We start from the raw sequence: 27,278 nt of genomic DNA on the forward strand, positions 1-27,278 counted from the left end.
GATATATAGATCAGAGCAGTTTGCATGGATAATAATAAACAAACAGGCTGAAAGTAACGTCAGCCTCCTCTTACCGTTGGGCGATGAGACTGGAGCAAAAAGATCCCAGTTATTTGATGGGGATCGAGTCGATCCATTTCCGGTTTGTATAATAATAATAACAGCCCAAATCATGTCGATTATTGAGTTATGGCAGCGATCCATATCCACGGTGTGTGTCTTGAGTCCCGCAACAATATGCAAGTGGCTGGACGCATTTAGGAGACGCACCGAGATCCAACCGGCCATTTCCGGTTTGGCAACTCGCCGATCATCCACCAGGGGGCAGTATTGAAGCGTTGCAGAGTTGTGCCGGCTCACACAGCATCAGACCAGGCTCCATGAGGGAAATATGAATAACATGGCGAAAATATTAAATATGATCAAAATAACGTTGTACGCCGTGGATTGGCAGAATTTGCATGAACTTGAAACCCGTCGTACAACGTTTATGGCGCAGGATGTGTTAATGTCATTATTGTATATTATATACACTATATTTTATATATCATTAGTATACTGTATATTATATTTTGTATTATGTATACCATTATAAAATATTATTGAGTTTTATTATGAATATGATTATTGTTATTACACTATATGTAGAATAAGAATAATGACAGCAATAACAACAACAACTACAATAATTTATTCATATTGAATTACTCATATAACAGCACAGTGTTCAAGTACAACCTGTGGTCATCATCATCATCATCATCATCATCATCATCATCAATCATTATTAATCTCCATAATAACTATGATAACTTTACTTTTTCTATCTATCTATATTTTCATAATAACTTTAATCTCTTCCTTGCATGCCTGATAATAACCTACCATGTTTTCTATGTTTTCATCTGATTATTAACTAGTTATTAATAATAATTGTGTTGCTTCTACACAGGACCCATAATAACCGGCCCTACTTTGCTCTGGGGAATGGGAAGACCATTATATTAAACAGCTCCATACTCAACACTGGTGATGACGTGTTTCTACCCAGACTGTCTCTGAGATTCCCAAATAACATCCACTATATTAAGGTTCTGGACAATGTAAGTTAACTACTAATACTATATTAATATTACATTTCTGGACAATGTAAGTTAACTACTAGTAATATATACTGTATTATTATTAAAGTGCTGGACAATGTAAGTTAACTACTAATACTATATTAATATTAAAGTTCTGGACAATGTAAGTTAACTACTAGTAATATATACTGTATCAATATTACAGTACTGGACAATGTAAGTTACAGTAACTACTAATACTATATTAATATCACAGTTCTTGACAGTGTAAGTTAACATCTAATACTATATTAAGTTTTGGACAATGCATATGTACTACTTAATTACTAACACTATATTAATATCACAGGACTGTACCAGATTTAGTAAGCTGAAGGAAGCAGGGCTGGTTGTTCTGAGTGATTCCTATAAAGTTCAGTCTTTTTTAACCCAGTTGATTAATTATGGTGAAAAATATTTGTTAAATAATCTAGGTAAATCTGCCATTAGATGTTAGATTATGCTATTAGCTGATGCTATTAGCTGTTTGATGATGGTATTAGCTGTTTGATGATGCTATTAGCTGTTTGATGATGGTATTAGCTGTTTGATGATGATATTAGCTGTTTGATCATGGTATTAGCTGTTTGATGATGGTATTAGCTGTTTGATGATGATATTAGCTGTTTGATCATGGTATTAGCTGTTTGATGATGGTATTAGCTGTTTGAAGATGTATTAGTTGGTGATGATATTAGCTGTATAATGATGGTATTAGCTGTATGATGACGATATTAGCTGTTTAATGTTGATATTCACTGTTTTATGATGATATTAGCTGTTTGATGATGCTATTAGCTGTGTGCTCATGGTATTAGCTATATGATCATGGTATTAGCTGTTTGATGATGGTATTAGCTAGGGATGTCCCGATCACGTTTTTTTGCTCCCGATCCGATCCCGATCATGTGATTTTGAGTATCTACCGATACCGATATTTCCCGATCCGATCAAAATTATTTTTTTTATTTTTTTGTATTCAACAAACATGACCATGTTCACGTCTTAAACTCATACTGAGGCCTTAGTTTTGGTTTTAAATTGCATATCATCATTCATTTATTTATTGTCACACAGAGCAGAAGAATTTTGCCAAAACAAACCAATAGTATCCAGCTGCAGAACAGCAGACCAGCCACACTCTCAGACCCAAACGCATTTCCTTTGATTTAATTATACATCAAATGATTTATGAAGTTAACTTTTCACCTGGATAACGTCAACATTCAGGGTGAATGTAATGTGAGAAATTGGGATAAAAAAAATTTAAATAAAAATTATTTGGGTCTGAGATTGTGGCTGGTCTGCCGTTCTGCAGCTGGATACTATTGGTTTGTTTTGGCAAAATTCTTCTGCTCTGTGACAATAAATAAATTAATGATGATATGCAATTTAAAACCAAAACTAAGGCCTCAGTATGAGTTTAAGACGTGAACATGGTCATGTTTGTTTAATAAAAAAAAAAAAAGTAAAAAAAAAAAAAAAAAAAATCGTTTTTTTTTTTTTTTTTTTTTTGCCGATCCCGATCTTCGGAAAATCACGTGATCGGCCCCGATCCCGATCACGTGATCGGATCGGGACATCCCTAGTATTAGCTGATGCTATTAGCTGTTTGATGATGATATTAGCTATTTGATGATGATATTAGCTGTTTGATCATGGCATTAGCTGTTTGATCATGGCATTAGCTGTTTGGTCATGGCATTAGCTGTTTGATCATGATATTAGCTGTTTGATCATGATATTAGCTGTTTGATCATGGTATTAGCTGTTTGGTGATGATATTAGCTGTATGATCATGATATTTGCTGTTTGATGATGATATTAGCTGTTTGATCATGGCATTAGCTGTTTGGTCATGGCATTAGCTGTTTGATCATGATATTAGCTGTTTGATCATGGCATTAGCTGTTTGGTGATGCTATTAGCGGTTTGATCATGGTATTAGCTGTTTGGTGATGCTATTAGCGGTTTGATCATGGTATTAGCGGTTTGATCATGGTATTAGCTGTTTGGTGATGATATTAGCTGTATGATCATGGTATTAGCTGTTTGATGATGATATTAGCTGTTTGATCGTGGTATTAGCTGTTTGATGATGATATTAGCTGTTTGACGATGATATTAGCTATTTTCTCCAGGAAAGTGTCCACATGCACATCCCCTACTCTTCCTACAGCTTGACAGAACACATTGTCAACAGGTGAACAATGCTGCCATCGTGTGGTGAAAATAAACCTGCCACATGCTGGTTGACTGGCTAGCTGACTGGCTGAATTATTAACCGATTGATTTATTGACAGATGTATTGATTGATTATTTTATTTTAGTGTCGTATGTGTCAAAGTTTAGCTTTTCAACCCAACAGGTGAAAACAGGTCAAATGCACTTTGAAATAAAAGTGTAGTGACTCAAGACCGAAGGAAGAGGCCTTCAACCCAGGTTTCCGTAAAATAACAGTTATTTCCCAGATCTGGGAAGCACTTTGTGTCATAGACCACAGTGTACAATGGTTGCTGTAGCCTGTTAGTGTAGCTAATCATTCCACACAATCCTGAAGACTGTGTCTGGCACCACCCCCTCAGGAGGAGAGCAGGGTGAACTGTGACCTGACAGAAGAAGACAACAGCACCACAGTAGGAGTCGACTGCAGCGTCTCCAGCCTGTATCTACCTGCACACGCTAGGGTAAGACATCACACTAACCTTAACCCTATCTACCTGCACACGCTAGGGTAAGACATCACACTAACCTTAACCCTATCTACCTGCACACGCTAGGGTAAGACATCACACTAACCTTAACCCTATCTACCTGCACACGCTATGGTAAGACATCACACTAACCTTAACCCTATCTACCTGCACACGCTATGGTAAGACATCACACTAACCTTAACCCTATCTACCTGCACACGCTATGGTAAGACATCACACTAACCATAACCCTATCTACCTGCACAAGCTAGTGTAAGACATCACACTAACCTTAACCCTATCTACCTGCACACGCTATGGTAAGACATCACACTAACCTTAACCCTATCTACCTGCACACGCTATGGTAAGACATCACACTAACCTTAACCCTATCTACCTGCACACGCTATGGTAAGACATCACACTAACCTTAACCCTATCTACCTGCACACGCTATGGTAAGACATCACACTAACCTTAACATTAAGTTTTTTTTTATTTTTATTTTTTATTCTTTTTTTTATTTCTTTTTTGTTCTCTTATTTTGGAGATCGATGTCATACTGTGACACTGAAATGAAAAAATATTTCATCAACTAAAACATTTAGTCAACAAAATATTTCATCAACTAAAATATACACTACGTCACACCCCGCGCCTCTCCCTGCCGTCTGCAAGTGGCTAATCTTGAGTTTCCGACCCCCCAGTAAGCTAACCATGGATTAACCCTAACCCTATCTACCTGCACACGCTAGGGTAAGACCTCACACTAACCATAACCCTAATCTAACCAACCACACTCCCTTTTGCATCCACAAGCCAGGTTATTGACCCAGGTTATTGACCCAGGTTATTGATCCGGGTTAAACCCAGGTTATTGACACAGGTTAAACCCAGGTTATTGATCCAGGTTAAACCCAGGTTACTGACCCAGGTTATTGACCCAGGTTAAACCCAGGTTATTGATCCAGGTTACTGACCCAGGTTATTGACCCAGGTTAAACCCAGGTTACTGACCCAGGTTATTGACCCAGGTTAAACCCAGGTTATTGATCCAGGTTAAACCGAGGTTACTGACCCAGGTTACTGACCCAGGTTAAACCCAGGTTATTGATCCAGGTTAAACCCAGGTTACTGACCCAGGTTAAACCCAGGTTATTGATCCAGGTTAAACAAAAGTTAATGACCCAGGTTAAACCCAGGTTATTGATCCAGGTTAAACAAAAGTTAATGACCCAGGTTAAACCCAGGTTACTGACCCAGGTTATTGATCCAGGTTAAACACAGGTTACTGACCAAAAAGGCGTTACAGGGATAACGTTGAACTTCAGTTTGAACAGGCTGTACTCTAGAGGTATCTGGCAGGGCCTCAGAACGATGACAGATTACAAAGGCACCTCCCTCAAGCTGAACAGTGACATCTCATTGGCAAATGATCTCAATACCTTCTATGCGAGGTTTGAGGCTGTGAATAACAACACCAGCCTACAAACCACTGCAATGGAGGGGGGGGGGGCACTGCTGATGGAGGCTCAGTGTTCAGGATAACAGAACATGAGGTGAGGAGGACCTTTAAGAAAGTGAATATCAGGAAGGCAGCAGGAGCGGACGGTATCCCCGGCCGCATCCTAAAAGTCTGTGCCGACCAACTGGCCCCAGTATTCACTGACATATTTAACCTGTCCTTAGAACAGGCTGTCATCCCCACCTGTCTGAAGAAGTCCACCATTATCCCTGTACCCAAAAAATCCAAGCCTGCTTGCCTCAACGACTACCGCCCTGTAGCTCTCACCTCCATAGCCATGAAGTGCTTTGAGAAGCTAGTGAAGGGCTACATCTGTTCCTCCCTCCCCATCAACCTGGACCCCCTGCAATTTGCATATCGCCCCAACAAGTCCACGGAGGACGCCATAGCCCATGTGCTGCACACAGCAGCATCACACCTGGACAAGAAGCAGGGGAACTATGTGAGAATGCTATTCATCGACTACAGCTCAGCATTCAATACCATAGTCCCCTCTAAACTCATAGCCAAGCTCAGGGACCTGGGCTTGAACTATGACCTCTGCCAGTGGGTCTTGGACTTCCTGACGGGCAGACCCCATGTGGTGAGAGCAGGCAACTGCACCTCCTCATCCATCACTCTCAACATAGGGGCCCCCCAGGGCTGTGTTCTGAGTCCCCTCCTCTACTCCCTGTACACACATGACTGTGTGGCACAGCGGAACAACAACACAATAATAAAATCTGCTGACGACACAGTCATGGTGGGCCTGATCTCTGCAAACGACGAGAGGGCCTACCTGGAAGAGGTAAAGGTTCTAGCGGGATGGTGTCAAGAGAACAGCCTCTTCCTGAACGTCAGCAAAACAAAAGAGATGATTGTGGACTTTAGGAGGTCGGGGGTCAGGGACTACAGCCCCCTCAGCATCGACGGGGCACCGGTTGAGAGAGTGAACAGTTTTAAGTACCTCGGAGTCCACATATCCGAGGACTTGACATGGACCACACACATTGACAGTGTTATCAAGAAGGCCGTGCAAGGCCTCTACTTCCTTAGGCGCCTAAGGAAGTTCCAAGTGAGTCAGAAGATCCTTAAGAACTTCTACTCATGCACAATAGAGAGCATCCTGACTGGCAATATCACCTCCTGGTTTGGGAATAGCACTGCACAAGACCGTAGCAGACTACAGAGAGTGGCCCGTTCAGCCGAACGCACAATTGGAGGGGGGCTTCCCACTCTCCAAGACATTTACAACAAGTGGTGCATGGGTAAGGCTAAGAGAATAATCAAAGACCCCAGCCACCCAAACAACTGCCTCTTTGAACTGCTGCAGTCAGGCAAGCAATACCGGAGTCTCATGGCCAGTACAGAGAGACTCCGAAGGACCATCAGGCCATCAGGATGCTCAATGAACAATAACACTATGTAACAAAATACACCCACAGTAAGGCTGAGCCCGAACGTTCGAACGTTCGTTCGTTAAGCTGACATTCGGACTTTAATTAATGGGTTCGAACGTTCGGTGAAAAAAAATAAAGCAGGCGCAACGACGGTGAGGCGATGTGAAGCGGCGCGTCCCCCGAGTCGCTCGGCTCAACCAGTATGGTCTCTGCCGGGCTGTTGCTGGATACTCAACCAGAGCTCTAGTCTCAACCAATGCAATAGAACAATTTTGATTGAATGACAGGCGATTCTGCCAATTACGTCACACCGCTTGCACCCGCCTCTGCTGTTACCACCAATCGGCAAGCGTTTATTATTTTTTTTACTTCCGGCAATGCCGCCATTGATCTGCTTGCGAGAAGCATTAACGTAGCGTTAGCTCCCCGCCGAGGAAGTAAAAGTCGTAACAAGGTTTCCATAGGTGAATCTGCGGAAGGATCATTAATGAATACCAGCCTTTTTCGGCCACGGAGCGCGAGCTTCATGGCGGGAGGTGGTTGCGTTGGAAACAACTCTGGCCGAGCCGAGGCGGCAGGCGTGTTGGGAGCCCGGCGGGACCCCCGCGCCGGTGTCTCTCTGTCTCTCTGCCGTCCCCCGTTCCGACGTAGACGGTGGAAGGAGCCGAGGCGCGCGCCTCTCTCCTTCCCGTCGACCAAGAGTGAATACCTGTTATTGAACGTGTAACACTAACTATATAACGTTAATGCCACAAAACGAATGCCTTTGTTTATCTAGCCCCTTGCGTGACTGCGGTGTGCAAGGGCTATTGTTTATCATAAGTAGGAACTTTGATGCATGCAGTACTCAGTAGCTTGTTTATTTTCTTCTGAGTGCTTTGTTTAATTACATGTTTACATGAACAGCCACCACTGTAAACATGTTTTTTCACCAATAGATTATGCAATGCCGCCCTCCGTAGGATCTAAAAAAAAGAAAAAAAAAAATTATATTAAAAAAAAAATTTAATAAAAATTTGTTTTTATTAAAAAATTTACAAAAAACAAACGTTCGAACGTTCGTTCGATAAACCCTGGCGAACGTTCGAACCCTAAAAACAGGGTTCGGGCTCAGCCTTAACCCACAGCACACACATCCACATGTACACACTCACTTTAAATGGACAACTCACTGTAGCACCCACTTTACTCACTTTAGACACTTAACACACTTCATGTTATTGGTAGGAGATTTGAACATCACCTCATACCTCATTGCACCTCACCACCACAAGGTGGCACCACAAGCTAAGCTATTGTATATTGTATATTGTTGTAACTCAGTTACCTTCTCTACTGCATTGTATATATATACTGTATATATGTATATTGAACACTTTTGTTTTGTTTACGCTTGCTTACGTACTTGACTTTCTATTTTATATTTATATTATACTTATTTTATACTATATTTTTATTTGATCTAGCACACTCTCAGGAGCAAAACAGAAAGAAGCATTTTATACAAAGTATTCTGTATTTCTGTATGACAACTAATAAAGAAACTGACCCAGGTTAAACACAGGTTACTGACACAGGTTACTGACCCAGGTTAAACACAGGTTACTGACCCAGGTTACTGACCCAGATTAAACACAGAAAATGATAATTGCAGTGATATGGAGTGACTTCCTGTTTTAATGCAACTTCCTATTTCTGCTTTGTGTTTCCTGTAGCTGAACGTCACCTTCCTATTGGACGTCAACCAGAGCAGCAGGCCTGGTGACATCATCATCTCTGTCAACACCAGCGGGTAACAAGCACGCACGCATATATACACATGCACGCACACACACACACACACCTGATGATCTTTATTCCCCTGGATATCAACAGAATCAAGCCATTTCAGATCGAATCTGCTTCCTAGGAAATATTGCATAAGACACATGGGTTACTCTGATTGGCCAATCAGTCGCATCTAGCAGAGAGAACACGGTGTTCTCAAAGGTTCTCACAGGCATAATTTTGGGGCTTTGTGGCACCCATAGGTTCTTGAGGGAACCCAGGGGATCTTAGAGGAATTCCCAAGGAACATCCAATTTTTACAGTTTATAATGTCTGGTGAACAGAAGGCCCCGCCCCCTCAGCCTACTGAGAGTTAAGTAAGGGATAATGTATAGCTACGAGGTCATTGTCATAATTGACCGACATGGAGTTTAGAATACCGAGGCGCCTCGCCGAGGTGTTTTAAACGTAGTGAAGGTCAATTATTTTGCGACAATGACCGAGTATCCTGGACATTCCAGAATTGGAGGAAATTTTCAGTCCCACCCATGAAATTCCAAACAATCCATGCACAAAATACTAAAACATCCACTTGTTATGTAACTTGTACTGAGACAAAATGTAAATATGGTTGTGGAAAAAGTGGTTCGAAAATATTATTTAAAATTCCAAATAGCTCTTGAACACCCCCTAAAATGGCACTTTTCTCTTGTCCCACCTTCTTGATGACCAACTTGCATGTCCAATATAACATTTAAATATATGTTTTAAATATACTTTTTTGGTATTAGATTGTTGATATATGTCTTTTGTAATTATAAAAACAATTTGTTTACTCATCAACATATTTTAAATAATAGTAATTATGAACTGAAGTTGTGTCCCACAACATGTGTGCAACCCTGTTACCGAAACCTATTTCACCTGATAGAGGAAAAAAATAAAAACAGTGAGTCACATGACACAGGAAATGACATCATCAAGCCATCTGCTAACAAAATGGCTAGACCAAAGGTAAGTCCTCTCTTCTACTTTTTATATTTTTCTAATCTTTTCAGCCTTGATTGACTGTGTCACTCTAGCTAACGCAACCCTGTTACTCATATTATCACAATAAGACACATTTATTTCAAATTTGTCTTTCTTTATTCATATAAATATTTTTACCCCTGACATTGACAGTAACTTACATTCCTCAGCTAGCATCTTTTCCTGAGGTAAAAGCTAACATTAGCATTGGATTGCAACCCTGTTACTTGCAACCCTGTTACTATAATTAGAGTAACAGGGTTGCACTATAGTAACAGGGTTGCATCTCCTTCAGTTCAGCAGTTTGTCTTTACAGAAGTAGAACATGAACATGTGTAATTACACACATTTCTTTGTAATTATTAGATGTCTTGTTCCATCTGTAACTAACTGTACTTACGTGTACTAGTAACAACTATGTTATTAGTGCCTAATAGTAGTGAATGTAGACTTAATGTAAGGTGTTACCCAAATCATTATTTTATCAAAGGTTAATAGACATTTTGTTTGAAATGTAATTGATTTCTACAGAGTTCTTCCACACCATTGAGCACTGCTGAAAAGCAGAGGCGCTACCGCGCCAGGCGTGATACTGATGAACAGAGGAGACAGCAGTACTTAGAAAAAGAGAAAGATAAGTGGAGAAAAGATGTAGAAACAGGGAAGAAGAAAAGGCTAAAAGACTGCAGTATGAGAGAGCAGCGTGCCCAGCGTAAAAAATGGAAGAAGGCTCATAAGAGTAGTGATGCCAGGAAAAGTGTACTTGAAGGATTGAACACCCCTCCAGTCAGCCCTGATGCCCCAGTCAGTCCAGACGTTCCAGTCAGGCCAGAATCCCCAGTCAGCTCTCAACCTGGGACTTCAAGGTCAGGACATAAGTTTAGGTCATTGAGGATATATATTTAAGTACAGAAAGGTGAATTAACGTTATCTGTAGAATGGACAGTGACATAGTGAAAAAAATTATCATTAAATCTTTTACAAAACATAAACAGGGAGTTCCAGAAAGTACAGGATACGTTGAGGAAAGCTGAACAGAGGGCAGCAAAATACAGAAAGCGACTCCAACGTTTGAAAAAGAATAATCCATCTCCAAGATGCAAAGTCAACAAGTTGATTCGACACATCTCGGGCACAACCCTAAGGAGAACCCTGTTGTTCCACACAGCTGTAGCTGAGGAAGTACGTGACAAGTATGCACATTCAAAGAGAGAGAGTGACAAACAGGTCATTGCAGGAATAGTCACCAACAAAGTCCTGAAGAAGTACAGGCTGCAGAGATTGGCACAGGAGGTTTATGGTTTTTCAAGGAGAAGGTGGACAAAACTGGCAAATGAAAATGTCTGCAAGTACCAGAGGAAGAAACACAAGGGTTTAGCTGCTACACTGAGGTCAACGGTGAGATAGTTCTTTTCACGTGACAATGTCAGCAGGATCACAACTGGAAAAAAGCAAACGCTGACAAAAGAAAAAAAGAAAAGGTTACTGATGGATTCAATGAAGAACCACCTCCATTTGAAGTTCCTGGCTGAGCACACCAACCTCCATCTATCATACTCACTGTTCTGCACACTTCGCCCCTACTGGATTGTGCATCCAACATTGGCAGATTGTGAAACCTTCATGTGCAAACAAAATGAAAATCTAGGCTTTATTGCCAAAAGGCTTCACCAGATGCACATCATTGACACATCCAATTTGGAGAGCCTGACACAAGCCATCATGTGTGACACCACAAGCAAGCAATGTATGTATGGGGAATGTGAGAACTGCAGCAACAATACCTATACACTCACAAGCCACTACAGAGCCACCGATCGTGTCTCCTACCTTCAGTGGGCCACTGTGGACAAAGAGCACACAAATTATCCTGGAGCAGCCTCAAAGGTCACATTGAAAAAATAATTTGAATGCTCCCAAGAAGAGCTGGTGGAAACCTTTCAGATTTAGCTCCAGAAGTTCAGGCGCCATCTCTACAACATCAGGCAGCAATATGCTTTCTCACGGGCCCTGAAGCTGAACCTCCCTGCAAATGAATGTGCAGTCCATATCGACTTCTCAGATAACTACAGCTGCAAGTATAGCACTGAAGTACAGGCTGTCCATTTTGGTGCATCACACCAACAGGCCACTTTGCACACTGGAGTTTACTATGTGGGGGAGGCATCTGCCCCTACCTCCTTCTGCACTGTATCAGCATCCAGACTGAAGGGACCACCTGCCATATGGCAACACCATAACGGACCCTGCACACAGTACAAACAGCGTGACATTTTTTACCTGTTTTGTACTGAAATCTTCAAAAGGGGGTTTACAAGAGGATCATGGAACTACTTTGAAGCCAGCCATGGAAAAGGTGCCCCAGATGGTGTGGGTGTCACATTGAAGAGGAGGGCCGACAGGCTTGTCGCCCAAGGAGTTGATATCCCTACGGCACTGTCCCTGTACCAAGCTCCGAGTAAGGAACAATCAAAAGTGAAATTGTTTTACATTCAGGAGCAAGCTGTGGATAATGCAGTGAAAGAAATGCCAGCTGACCTTCCAGCCGTACCGTCCACTATGAGGCTCCACCAGGTGGTCACTCTTTCACCTGGGAAAATGCTCTACCACGATGTCAGCTGCATATGTTCTGCAACAGGGAATCTGGAGTGTGATTGCCAAAAAACCAAGAGCTTCAGCTTTAATCCCACAGATGACCACAAAGAAGACCCCATACACAGCACACGTGTATGTGAAGAAGTGCAGTGGCTCAGTCCAGGCGTTGTGGGGAAATGGTGTGCCCTGCTGTACGACCACACCATCTACCCTGGGATCATGAATGAGACCCACTGCCAGGTGAAATGTATGCATAGAGTGGGGGCAAACCGTTTTTTCTGGCCATTGAGGGATGATCTCCACTGGTATCCCTGGCTTAGAGGATATGTTGACCCTCATTCCTCCCCCAGAGAACGTTACCTTGCGCCACATGGCTATAGCAAGAGAGGTATGGGATACTCTGGCCAGCCACGAAAAATGAAATCTGAACATAAAATCAGCTTTCTAAAAGATTGATCAGTTCATTACTATTTTTGATATGCTCATTCAGGTGAGGAATGCAGCAAGAATGCCAGATTGTTGGCCTGTTCTGATCCAGTTTGTGGTTTTGTTGACATGTTTATTTTGTATCATTCCCAATATATCAGTTCATTACTGTTGTTGATATGCTTATTCAGGTGAGGAATGCAGCAAGAATGCCAGGTTGTTGGCCTATTCTGATCCAGTTTGGGGTTTTGTTGACATTTATTTATTTTAGTTTATTTTGTATCATTCCTACTCATCCTTTTGAGTCCCAAAATAAAATAATATTATTAAACAACATTCCTGTTGTCCTGAGTATGTATTTGTCACATATGTCATAATCTACAATCAAAAGTAAAGTAACTGTTACTTAGCGCAACCCTGTTACTCTAATTTGAAGGCTGTTACCATATCATTTTTATTCAAATAATCGTACATGATTTTCTCAGCTCACAGTGGTTTAACCTATTGTAAATGTAATAGTTTGCATGATTAAATGCATAATGTATTTGAACAAATATTTGAAATGAAATACTGAAATTAGTAAAAAGAAAGATGTGACTATTGAAAAGTTGGGCAAGATCGATTTCAAAGTTGCTTAAATTAATATAAGTGAAGTCTTATCTGAAATTAAATCAGTATTCAGTAAGCATGTGACTTTCTTTACTTAATTGTAAAGTATTTATTGAAAATATTTAAAAATGTACTTTTTTCAGCTTCCTGAGTATTTGTAACAGGGTTGCGGCAAACATAGCACACAACAAATAAAACATATCATAAAAAGTGTACCTTTGATGCCTGAGCTGGACGAATCCAATTATTTGATGGTTTAATACCTGTTTTTATGAAATACATAACAGAAAATTATCAAATAAAGGGTAAATTTTTCAAAAGTATTGATGCCTAATTGTCCTCCAATACTGGAATGACCTTATCCCGCTTATTACATGGCTAACTTACTAACAATATCCCTAATTCATTTTACACCATCGACAAGACGAGATCAAATGCAGACGCAGTTGTTCTGTGGCTCCGTCCGCTGTCAGCCCAAATAAAGTTATTATTATCGCCGGCAGCCGGCAGGTGTGTGGACTGATTGCACTGATGCAGTATGTGTCAGTGGGCATGATTGCTACAGCTGCAAACAGCGGCCATTATTGCTCGGCAGAGGTCCGTTATCGAGTAATAACGGACCTCTGACGAGCGCTATTGAGCAATCACAATCAAGCATTTCGGCGAATGTTAAAACGCCATGTAATAATAATCTATAGTTCACTAGTGAACAGAAGGCCACGCCCTCTCAGCATACTGAGAGTTAATCTATAGTTCACTAGTGAACAGAAGGCCACGCCCCATCAGCCTGCTGAGAGTTAATCTATAGTTCACTAGTGAACAGAAGGCCACGCCCTCTCAGCCTACTGAGAGTTAATCTATAGTTCACTAGTGAACAGAAGGTCACGCCCTCTCAGCCTACTGAGAGTTAATCTATAGTTCACTAGTGAACAGAAGGCCACGCCCCCTCAGCCTACTGAGAGTTAATCTATAGTTCACTAGTGAACAGATGGCCACGCCCCCTCAGCCTGCTGAGAGTTAATCATCTATAGTTCACTAGTGAACAGAAGGCCACGCCCCCTCAGCCTGCTGAGAGTTAATCATCTATAGTTCACTAGTGAACAGAAGGCCACGCCCCCTCAGCCTGCTGAGAGTTAATCATCTATAGTTCACTAGTGAACAGAAGGTCACGCCCCCTCAGCCTACTGAGAGTTAATCTATAGTTCACTAGTGAACAGAATGCCACGCCCCCTCAGCCTGCTGAGAGTTAATAATCTATAGTTCAATAGTGAACAGAAGGCCACGCCCCCTCAGCCTACTGAGAGTTAATCATATATAGTTCACTAGTGAACAGAAGGCCACGCCCCCTCAGTCTACTGAGAGTTAAGGATCTATAGTGTCTAGTGAACAGATGGCCACGCCCCCTCAGTCTACTGAGAGTTAAGGATATATAGTGTCTAGTGAACAGATGGCCACGCCCCCTCAGTCTACTGAGAGTTAAGGATCTATAGTGTCTAGTGAACAGATGGCCACGCCCCCTCAGTCTACTGAGAGTTAAACATCTATAGTGTCTAGTGAACAGAATGCCATGCCCCCTCAGCCTACTGAGAGTTAATATATAGTTCACTAGTGAACAGAATACCACGCCCCCTTAGCCTACTGAGAGTTAATATATAGTGTCTAGTGAACAGATGGCCACGCCCCCTCAGTCTACTGAGAGTTAATCATCTATAGTTCACTCGTGAACAGATGGCCACGCTCCCTCAGTCTACTGAGAGTTAATCATCTATAGTGTCTAGTGAACAGATGGCCACGCCCCCTCAGTCTACTGAGAGTTAAACATCTATAGTGTCTAGGGAACAGATGGCCACGCCCCCTCAGTCAACTGAGAGTTAAGGATCTATAGTGTCTAGTGAACAGATGGCCACGCCCCCTCAGTCTACTGAGAGTTAAGGATCTATAGTGTCTAGTGAACAGATGGCCACGCCCCCTCAGTCTACTGAGAGTTAAACATCTATAGTGTCTAGGGAACAGATGGACACGCCCCCTCAGTCTACTGAGAGTTAATCATCTATAGTGTCTAGTGAACAGATGGCCACGCCCCCTCAGTCTACTGAGAGTTAAGGATCTATAGTGTCTAGTGAACAGATGGCCACGCCCCCTCAGTCTACTGAGAGTTAAACATCTATAGTGTCTAGTGAACAGATGGACACGCCCCCTCAGTCTACTGAGAGTTAAGGATCTATAGCAGGGGTCAGCAACCTTTTTGACATGGAGTGCCTGTTTGAAATATAGTTGTAACTAGTGTGCCTCAACAATATTCCATGCATCGTAATTTTTTTCTTCTCATAATCAGGTATTTTTAATGATAATTTTTACATTATTACATCATTATTGTTATTGTTATCATTAACAATATTATTATGATGGTTGTATCAACCCTAAATCTGAGTTGGGGGGGGGGGGGGGGGATGCAATGCAGAGTGTCCATTTCACTCATTCATGTCCATTCATTTTTGGACACATCACACACCATCGGTGTGTGTACTGTACGTGTGCTGTCATAGCTCCACCTACAGGCCTAATGGAGAACACCAGGAGAACACCAGGATGTGAATGGAGGGTGAATGTGAGGTATATCGTGTAAATAAGTTTTGATTGATCGCAAGACTACACTGTAAAAAAATAAATAATAATAAGTTACCAGAACTTTAAAATATTGAGTTCAGTTACTGTGCATTAAGGTTTTCAGTTTTCAATCCATAATAAGTTAACAGAAAAATAAGTACACAACCACATTATTTCAACCTAATAAAACTATGTTTATTGTCATTGTTTTAAGAACACAAGTTGACTTGGTAATACTCACATTTTGAGTAAAAAAATGGCTTTTAACATGTGCAATGTTCAATGAAATAGAAAAATAAATAATAAAATTTGTTGATTAATCCCACTGGTAACAATGGTGACCGTAATAATGTATTTGTTATAAGGCTCTGCAAATGTTACTGAATGATGTAGCAATGTATTTCCAGCTAAATTGAAATAATAAACAAATAAAGGGTCTCAATTAAATATGTGGTAGTAAAAAGAACCTGTGGGAGGATTTCAACAAGATAAATGCGACAACAGTGCAAAATATTTCACTATAATATTTCAAAGCAAATTTTTTTTAAAATAAATATTATAATGTTTTTTTTCTTCTTTTTTTTAATGCTGCCCCCTGTGCCTATGAAAATTCCCCCGCGTGCCTATGCAGGCACGCGTGCCTAGGGTTGCCTACCCCTGATCTTTAGTGTCTAGTGAACAGATGGCCACGCCCCCTCATCCTACTGAGAGTTAAACATCTTTATTACATGGCGTTTTCACATTCGCCGAAATGCTTGCTTGTGATTGGTCAACAGCCCCCCGACAGCGGTCATTATTTTTCAATAATGACCGCTGTTTTTTCAATAATGACCGCAGTGCGCAGCTGTTGGCAATCAAGCCCACACCAGTGCAGCAAATCAGACACACCTGCCGCGCTGCACTGACAGCGGAGTGTCAGCAGAGCCAGAACAGAGCTGGCTGCCCGCGATAATAATAATCACTTTATTTGGGCTGACAGAGCCACAGAACAACTGCGATTTGTCAAATGAATTAGGTATATTGTTAGTAAGTTAGCCATGTAATAAGCGGGATAATGTATAGCTTTACTCGGTCATTGTCGCAAAATAATTGACCTTCACTGACGTTTAAAACACCTCGCCGAAGCGGCCCGGTATTTTAAACTACGTGTCGGTCAATTATTTTGCGACAATGACCTCGTAGCTATACATTATCCCTTACATAGTGTCTAGTGAACAGATGGCCACGCCCCCTCAGTCTACTGAGAGTTAAGGATCTATAGTGTCTAGTGAACAGAAGGCCACGCCCCCTCAGTCTACTGAGAGTTAAGGATCTATAGTGTCTAGTGAACAGAAGGCCACGCCCCCTCAGTCTACTGAGAGTTAAGTAAGGGATAATGTATAGCTACGTAATAATACGCCATGTAATAATAATCTATAGTTCACTAGTGAACAGAAGGCCACGCCCTCTCAGCATACTGAGAGTTAATCTATAGTTCACTAGTGAACAGAAGGCCACGCCCATCAGCCTGCTGAGAGTTAATCTATGGTTCACTAGTGAACAGAAGGCCACGCCCTCTCAGCCTACTGAGAGTTAATCTATAGTGCACTAGTGAACAGAAGGTCACGCCCTCTCAGCCTACTGAGAGTTAATCATCTATAGTTCACTAGTGAACAGAAGGTCACGCCCTCTCAGCCTACTGAGAGTTAATCTATAGTTCACTAGTGAACAGAAGGCCACGCCCATCAGCCTACTGAGAGTTAATCTATAGTTCACTAGTGAACAGATGGCCACGCCCCCTCAGCCTGCTGAGAGTTAATAATCTATAGTTCACTAGTGAACAGAAGGCCACGCCCCCTCAGCCTGCTGAGAGTTAATCATATATAGTTCACTAGTGAACAGAAGGCCACGCCCCCTCAGCCTGCTGAGAGTTAATCATCTATAGTTCACTAGTGAACAGAAGGTCACGCCCCCTCAGCCTACTGAGAGTTAATCTATAGTTCACTAGTGAACAGAATGCCACGCCCCCTCAGCCTGCTGAGAGTTAATAATCTATAGTTCAATAGTGAACAGAAGGCCACGCCCCCTCAGCCTACTGAGAGTTAATCATATTTTTTTATTTATTTATTTAACCTTTATTTAACCAGTAAGTCCCATTGAGATACAAGATCTCTTTTGCAAGGGAGACCTGGCCAAGATGACAGCAATAACACCCGAAAACATCAGACAGCAATAAAATGTGCGGTACATCACACAAGAACATAATAAAAGTGCATGTACACAATACACAATACATCACACGTAAACATAAAAACACAAAACAGAACAGTCTACATAACAGTAAAAGTGTACGACAGTAAAATACAGGGCAATACAGTAACTCTGCAGTTTTGCAGCTGGGACCCGTCACCCGACTAGAGAAAGCAGCGACACTCTTCCTGTAGGAAGTTATGTAATACAGACCTAAACTCGCAGAGGGAGACCAGGGTATCTAAGTGGATATGGTCCTGTAGCCCATTCCATGCCGAAGGTGCGAAGCTTGAAAAAGCCGTTCTTCCTAATTCAGTGTTTATTCTCGTTTCTTTTAAAAGTAGCCATCTTGTGGACCTGGTATGGTAGCTGCTAGAGGCAAAGCTAATTAGGTTGGAAAGATATAGGGGAAGCTTCCCTATGATGGCCTTATATATAAAAACAAACATGTGGGATTTCCTCCGTACGTACAGAGAGGTCCATCCTACCATTTGGTAAAGCACACAATGGTGAGTAAGCCCTTTGGCACTAGTGATGAAGCGCAGAGAAGCATGATACACACTGTCTAGCTTTTTTAGCATTGAAGAGGCAGCATGCATATATATTATGTCACCATAGTCAATTACAGACAGGAATGTGGCTTGAACAAGTTTCTTTCTGGCCTCAAAAGAAAAGCATCGTTTGTTGCGAAAGAAAAAACCAAGTTTTAGTTTAAGTTTCTTTGTGAGGTTTCCAATATGCACTTTAAAAGATAGCTTTTCATCCAGCCATAGCCCAAGATACTTGTAGGATGAAACATTTTCTATGGTTGCTCCCTTTAGCGTAACGATATGAACATGATTCACTGGCTGTGAGCGAGCCCTTGTGAACATCATGGATTTAGTTTTCTTTGCATTTAAAACTAGTTTAAGATCAAAAAGGGAGGTTTGAAAACAATTAAACGCAGTCTGGAGGTTCTCAATCACCTGAGTAAGGGAGGGAGCACTTGTATACAGGATTGTATCGTCCGCATAAAGATGCATCTTGGCTGTCTGGATTTTTTCCCCCTACTGAGAGTTAATCTATAGTGTCTAGTGAACAGATGGCCACGCCCCCTCAGTCTACTGAGAGTTAATCATCTATAGTTCACTCGTGAACAGATGGCCACGCTCCCTCAGTCTACTGAGAGTTAATCATCTATAGTGTCTAGTGCAGTGGTTCCCAAAGTCGGGGTCACGACCCAAAGGTGGGCCGCGAGCAGCCACGGATGGGCCGTGAGATGATTTAAAAAAAAATTAAAAAAAATTAATTTTTTTTTTTTTTTTTTTTTTATTTTTTTTTTTTAAATTTTTTAATTTAAATTTTTTTTGTCAGGCCACTGAACTTAGAAGCAGGCCAGGACAGTGTTTCTAGTTGTATTCTAAAATTCTATTATATTGTATTCTAAAATGTGACTATATGGTTTTATATTAACTTAATAAATAAACAAAAACGAAAAATCTACTTATTTCAACGAACATTTCAAACTAAATAACAGATTATGCACATAAAACGCTGAAAACAACCGAAGCAACAATAGTATTTTAATGAGGCTATTATTATTATCATTATTATTTTGCAACAAGTTAGCCCTCTCATAAATAGCACATATAAATGAATAACTAACTTGAACTAACTTAATAGGATTGAAGTGATATTTGGCTTAAAAAATCGGTCGCCTGACAAAAAAAGAAAAAGCCAGACGATGTGCATTGGGCCGCGGCTCTCTGACGCCTTATTTTCTGGGCCCCGGCCTGAAAAGTTTGGGAACCCCTGGTCTAGTGAACAGATGGCCACGCCCCCTCAGTCTACTGAGAGTTAAGGATCTATAGTGTCTAGTGAACAGAAGGCCACGCCCCCTCAGTCTACTGAGAGTTAATCATCTATAGTGTCTAGTGAACAGATGGCCACGCCCCCTCAGTCTACTGAGAGTTAAGGATCTATAGTGTCTAGTGAACAGATGGCCACGCCCCCTCAGTCTACTGAGAGTTAAACATCTATAGTGTCTAGTGAACAGATGGACACGCCCCCTCAGTCTACTGAGAGTTAAGGATCTATAGTGTCTAGTGAACAGATGGCCACGCCCCCTCAGTCTACTGAGAGTTAAACATCTATAGTGTCTAGGGAACAGATGGCCACGCCCCCTCAGTCTACTGAGAGTTAAACATCTATAATGTCTAGTGAACAGATGGCCACGCCCCCTCATCCTACTGAGAGTTAAACATCTATAGTGTCTAGTGAACAGATGGCCACGCCCCCTCAGTCTACTGAGAGTTAAACATCTATAGTGTCTAGTGAACAGATGGCCACGCCCCCTCAGTCTACTGAGAGTTAATCATCTATAGTGTCTAGTGAACAGATGGCCACGCCCCCTCAGTCTACTGAGAGTTAAACATCTATAGTGTCTAGTGAACAGATGGCCACGCCCCCTCAGTCTACTGAGAGTTAAACATCTATAGTGTCTAGTGAACAGATGGCCACGCCCCCTCAGTCTACTGAGAGTTAAACATCTATAGTGTCTAGTGAACAGATGGCCACGCCCCCTCAGTCTACTGAGAGTTAAGGATCTATAGTGTCTAGTGAACAGATGGCCACGCCCCCTCAGTCTACTGAGAGTTAAGGATCTATAGTGTCTAGTGAACAGATGGCCACGCCCCCTCAGTCTACTGAGAGTTAAGGATCTATAGTGTCTAGTGAACAGAAGGCCACGCCCCCTCAGTCTACTGAGAGTTAAGGATATATAGTGTCTAGTGCAGGGGTTCCCAAACTTTTCAGGCCGGGGCCCAGAAAATAAGGCGTCAGAGAGCCGCGGCCCAATGCACATTGTCTGGCTTTTTTTTTTTTTTTTTTTGCCAGGCGACCGATTTTTTAAGCCAAATATCACTTCAATCCTATTAAGTTAGTTCAAGTTAGTTATTCATTTATATGTGCTATTTATGAGAGGGCTAACTTGTTGCAAAATAATAATGATAATAATAATAGCCTCATTAAAATACTATTGTTGCTTCGGTTGTTTTCAGCGTTTTATGTGCATAATCTGTTATTTAGTTTGAAATGTTCGTTGAAATAAGTAGATTTTTAGTTTTTGTTTATTTATTAAGTTAATATAAAACCATATAGTCACATTTTAGAATACAATAGAATAGAATTTTAGAATACAACTAGAAACACTGTCCTGGCCTGCTTCTAAGTTCAGTGGCCTGACAAAAAAAATTAAAATAAAAAAATAAAAAATAAAAATATAAAAAATTAAAAAAATGTTTTTTTTTTATTTTTTTAAAATCATCTCGCGGCCCATCCGTGGCTGCTCGCGGCCCACCTTTGGGTCGCGACCCCGACTTTGGGAACCACTGGTCTAGTGAACAGAAGGCCACGCCCCCTCAGTCTACTGAGAGTTAAGTAAGGGATAATGTATGTAATGTATGTAATGCAAAATAATTGACCGACACAGAGTTTAAAACACCGAGCCGCCTCTGCGAGGTGTTTTAAACGTCAGTGAAGGTCAATTATTTTGCGACAATGATCGAGTATAGCTATACATTATCCCGCTTATTACATGGCTAACTTACTAACAATATACCTAATTCATTTTACATCGACTCGCAACACTGGTTCTGGCTCCGCTCGTCGCTCCGCCCCCTGTCATCGCCGGCAGCTTCCCCGGCAGCAGAACACCGGCAGTGTCTGGTTGCACTGATGTCAGTGGGCTTGATTGCGAACAGCTGCGCACAGCGGTCATTATTGTCCCACAGCGGTCATTATTGTCTGATAACTGACCTCTGACGCGCGCTATTGACCAATCACAAGCAAGCATTTCGGCGAATGTGAAAACGCCATGTAATAAGGATCTATAGTGTCTAGTGAACAGATGGCCACGCCCCCTCAGTCTACTGAGAGTTAAGGATCTATAGTGTCTAGTGCAGCGGTTCTCAACAGGGGTTCCCCGGCACACAGTGGTTCCGCGGAGAGCTGCCAGGGGTTCCGCGAGATGCCTGGCAATGTCCTTTAAAAATATAGAATGACAACAGTCTTATTTTGAAAATCCTATAGCGGGTCTCATTTCTGCCCACGCGCAGCTCCAGCTAAATAACTAGGCTCCGAAAGCTAGCAACATTTAGGTCATTATGATACTCTTATTTTGAAACTCCGTGGTGTCGTGACTCATATCCGCTCTACAGCACACAGCCAATAAGGATGCATCTCAACACAGCAGGCAGTAGTAGCGTACTCTGGATCTGGAACGCGGACATTGAAACACAGCAAGGATAGTGTTTTTGCGACCCAAAACAAATCCCTGCTGTTTTATTCGGAACAAGCCCTGTTCAGAGCGACAGAGAACAGCAGGGTGGGGACTTGGAAGGAGGACTGGGAAGGAGGGGGGGGGGCATTCTCCCTCTATGTGTGTGCGTTTGAAAATATATGATGAAGTCAGACTACTATATTATATTGATAGTAAATGTACTGAGGGTGGACAGACAGATTATGTTGATATTTAAACATAAAAAATACAATACATAATAAATGTATCCATGATCATCATGCAACATAAAACAATTGCAGGAACGGTTTACATTTACATTTACATTTAGTCATTTAGCTGACGCTTTTATCCAAAGCGACTTACAAGTTCTGTACGACAAGCCATCAGGAAGAGCACAACTCTATCAGCTGAGTAACAATGTTCATCAAAGTGTTGAGTGCTACAGTGTAGGTTAGTTTATTAGGACAAGTGCATGACAGTATGGTTAGTTAGGGTTAGATTTTTTTTTTTTTTTTTTTAATTCAGATAATGGTTGAAGAAGTGAGTCTTTAGTCGACGGCGAAAGATTGGACGTGTTTCGGCTGTCCTAACTGGGGTGGGTAGTTCATTCCACCATTGTGGGGCAAGGACTGAGAATAGGCGACTTCTCTTTGATGACCCTCCCGGAGCTTGGATAGGAGTAGGTCTGAGGCGGCCAGAAGATGCAGAGCGTAGGGGTCTTGAGGGTGTGTAGTTAGAGACCATTGACCGGAGGTAGGCGGGAGCAGTTCCCTTTGCCGCACGGTATGCTAGGTCAAGGGCCTTGAAGCGGATTCGTGCAGCAATGGGGAGCCAGTGCAGGTCCCTAAGAAGTGGGGTGACATGGGCCGACTTCGGTAGGTTTGAGATCAGGCGGGCCGCTGCGTTCTGAATGAGTTGAAGAGGCTTGGGAGAGGAAGGTGTTTTAGGTTGCGTGTTCCAAAAAATGTACTTAAAGTTTAAAGCTCAATATATCAAAACGTGGCACTTTATAGTGAACAGGCACTTTATAGTGAATCCAAATTATTTTTTGGATTACAGAAAATTATCCCTAAAGTGCTATCTGATGCAGCTGCACTGTTTTCCATGAAAATACCATATTTGGATAAGTTTGACCATTTCTAAAAATCTGAAAATCATTAAGTCACTCTGGATAAAAAAAGACTTTACAGACAACATTGAGACAAAGCTTCCTGACACATCTCCATCCAAACTCTTGGAAGAACTCATTGAAATCTCATCTGATACCACCTGGAGAGCTAGTTTCAGAGTGTGGTGCTGAGTACCAAGTATCTCATGATGCTGCAGTTAAGGTGTTGATACCATTCAGCCCCACATATCTGTGTGAAGCTGGCTTTTCATCCATGACAGCTCTGAAAACAAAATATAGGGCCAAGTTGAGCCTTGATGATGACATGCGTGTTGCCTTGTCAAAGATCTCCCCACGTATTGACCGTATTATTAGCCAGCAGCAGCGGACCTCGCATTGAGCTAGAAATGTCCACTGAGTGAACGAGTGCTTATTTTCTGTATTTATTTATATTTTTTGAGAAATGGTAACTTGGTGATCCTTTTCTGTATTTAAAAAAAATACATGATTTTCAGTTTTTTCTTAAATAAACATTATTTTGAAAGCAAGCACTTTTGTCATCAGATTCAGACAACTTTATTGATCCCGCGTGGGGCAATTCATATTTGCAGATTCACCAACAAGCAACAAAGACAAACAAACAACAAAACATCTCAACGACAGCACGGCAAATAAAGAATCATTGTATCATCATTGTAGCAAAAAAGACAGGACCGAAAAAGTCTTTATCGTATGTAGGGGTGCCCTGGAATATTTTATTGAACACAGGGGTGCCTTGGCAGCAGAAAGGTTGAGAACCCCTGGTCTAGTGAACAGATGGCCACGCCCCCTCAGTCTACTGAGAGTTAAGGATCTATAGTGTCTAGTGAACAGATGGCCACGCCCCCTCAGTCTACTGAGAGTTAAGGATCTATAGTGTCTAGTGAACAGAAGGCCACGCCCCCTCAGTCTACTGAGAGTTAAGGATCTATAGTGTCTAGTGAACAGAAGGCCACGCCCCCTCAGTCTACTGAGAGTTAAGTAAGGGATAATGTATAGCTACGAGGTCATTGTCGCAAAATAATTGACCGACACAGAGTTTAAAACACCGAGCCGCCTCTGCGAGGTGTTTTAAACGTCAGTGAAGGTCAATTATTTTGCGACAATGATCGAGTATAGCTATACATTATCCCGCTTATTACATGGCTAACTTACTAACAATATACCTAATTCATTTTACATCGACTCGCAACACTGGTTCTGGCTCCGCTCGTCGCTCCGCCCCCTGTCATCGCCGGCAGCTTCCCCGGCAGCAGAACACCGGCAGTGTCTGGTTGCACTGATGTCAGTGGGCTTGATTGCGAACAACTGCGCACAGCGGTCATTATTGTCCCACAGCGGTCATTATTGTCTGATAACTGACCTCTGACGCGCGCTATTGACCAATCACAAGCAAGCATTTCGGCGAATGTGAAAACGCCATGTAATAAGGATCTATAGTGTCTAGTGAACAGATGGCCACGCCCCCTCAGTCTACTGAGAGTTAAGGATCTATAGTGTCTAGTGAACAGAAGGCCACGCCCCCTCAGACTACTGAGAGTTAAGGATCTATAGTGTCTAGTGAACAGAAGGCCATGGGTACATGTCAGACGTTCTTGATGTAATGTGTTATTTTATTTTAGTCATGGAATGAGTGTATGAACTAAGCCACCTAAACATGGGATTCAGATGATCAATCTCACTCAAATGAATTATACCACATTTGTATTCTATGTGTTGTAGGTCTATGTGGGGAGCGATCTGTTCTACGTGTTGTAAGTCTGTGTGGTTGAGTGGTCTGTTCTATGTGTTGTAGTTCTGTGTAGGGAGCGGTCTGTTCTATGTGTTGTAGTTCTGTGTAGGGACTAGGGAGCAGTCTGTTCTATGTGTTGTAGGTCTGTGTAGGGACTAGGGAGCGGTCTGTTCTATGTGTTGTAGGTCTGTGTAGGGACTAGGGAGCGGTCTGTTCTACGTGTTGTAGGTCTGTGTAGGGAGCGGTCTGTTCTATGTGTTGTAGTTCTGTGTGGGGAGCGGTCTGTTCTATGTGTTGTAGTTTCTTGTGGGGAGCGGTCTGTTCTATGTGTTGTAGTTCTGTGTGGGGAGCGGTCTGTTCTATGTGTTGTAGTTCTGTGTGGGGAGCGGTCTTCCCTCTATAATGTCTCCCACAGTGTTATTAGTGATTGTTTGTTTAAGAAGCCTGTGGAATGTTCCAGAAGAGAGCTGTTTGTTTGTCTGCTAACAAGACTGTAAACAGAACGGTCGTTCTATATGTGAGACCAGTGGACTGTCTGAGGTCAGTGCTACTGTAGTGGTTAGAACTCATACTGCTATATGTTCCCGCATGGAGACTCTCTGGAGCTACTAGACCACCGGGCTAAAGTCTAATAATGTCTCTCTCTTTATTACCACTGGGAAACAACTCATACGGTCAGAAGGAGCGTTGTCAGGAAGTCCTCATCATATCAGTCCGGGTCTAAGGTCATTACTACTGTCATACTGAGCGCTGCCACATGGCTTTCATGAAGAACGGGGGTTGATGTACTTTGAGGTCAATGTCAAATTATAATTAACACTAAACAGTAAACTCCCAAAACGATTGAAAACTAAAGAACCCAGGCTATTTTTTGGGGCATATTTAAACCTCAGTTTGATGACTTTCTTGTAGCCTCTGCGGTGGTAGGCGAGTGCTTAGACCTCTATGCTACCCAGCCGCCCACTGTCATGTTGTTCTGTCTCACTGTTCAATTTAATCAAATGTTTATTTAATCTGGAAGGATCATTGACAATTCATTTACAATGTCAAGCAATACAACACATAATAAATACAAAAAAGAAAACAATATAGAACCAGGAAGTCAATCAATTAAACATTTAAAATAATTAAAAACAACTGCAGACTGTGGTGAAGTGGTTTGCTATTAAAGATTTAAACGGACCAATATATACTAATTAATTGAGTTTTAAAGTGCATTGCAAAGCAGTCCATCAATTTCATCGACTATGGAAAGGCATTTGATAGCGTGGACAGAGAGACCCTGTGGAAGCTAATGAGGCACTACGGCAGGGGTCGGCAATTAGGTTTGCCCACGGGCCAAATTTTCCCCAAGCCATTGTGTGGCGGGCCAATGATAATGAAAAATGTTTAACTCTGTCAAAATAAACGACATATACATGTTTGCACTGTCTTTTTTCTATTATAAAGTGCCTCTCACACAGTGCATAACACATGAACAGATCAGTCATTTGATTTTAATGCAGGTGCTCGCATTATAAATTGAATGTATTATTATTAGTATAACACATGAACAGATCAGTGTGCATTTGATTTGAAGCACCACGGCGGGTGTATTATACATCGAATGTATTATTATTATTATTATTATTATTATTATTATTATTATTATTATTATTATTATTATTATTATTATTATTATTATTATTATAACACATGAACAGATCAGTAGGGTGCATTTGATTTGAAGCACCACAGCGGGTGTATTATACACATCGAATGTACAACTCACCATAATGCAGGCAGACCTGGGCTTATTATTGTTTCTGCTTTGGTCCTCCAAAATCCATGCTAATGTTTGAAATATGTCAAATGTCCACTCGCGTTGAATGCCCACCCATGTCCACCCAACTTGAACACAGTTGCTTGCTTCATTGAACCCATTCTGCAATCGGTTAATAAAGTTTTCAATCAATCAATCAATCAATCAATCAATCAGCCTCGTGTTGCCATGTGAACACGCGAGAGACACCGGTTGCGATAAACCCGTATTTTAAATATGACTCCTCGTTTTGTTTGTGTCTTGGAAGTCGTAGTTTCCTCTTCTGGCTCCTGAGTTGGTATTTCCTCTTTGCAAGAAGCTACCTAAAGA

At 41.7% G+C, this 27,278-nt stretch overlaps 1 protein-coding gene across 1 annotated transcript in view; it reads left to right on the top strand.

The window, feature by feature from the left end:
• itga4 (integrin alpha 4) overlaps positions 1-27,278 on the top strand; it is a 205,085-nt gene that overhangs the window by 140,270 nt on the left and 37,537 nt on the right. The window contains exons 19-21 of the mRNA XM_084314032.1: positions 953-1,103; positions 3,710-3,811; positions 8,443-8,519. Coding sequence (XP_084170158.1) covers positions 953-1,103; positions 3,710-3,811; positions 8,443-8,519 — 330 coding nt within the window. The remainder of the gene's footprint in view (positions 1-952; positions 1,104-3,709; positions 3,812-8,442; positions 8,520-27,278) is intronic.

This window comes from Notolepis coatsorum (assembly GCF_963971535.1).
Source record: "Notolepis coatsorum genome assembly, chromosome: 5".
Classification (NCBI taxonomy): domain Eukaryota; kingdom Metazoa; phylum Chordata; class Actinopteri; order Aulopiformes; family Paralepididae; genus Notolepis; species Notolepis coatsorum.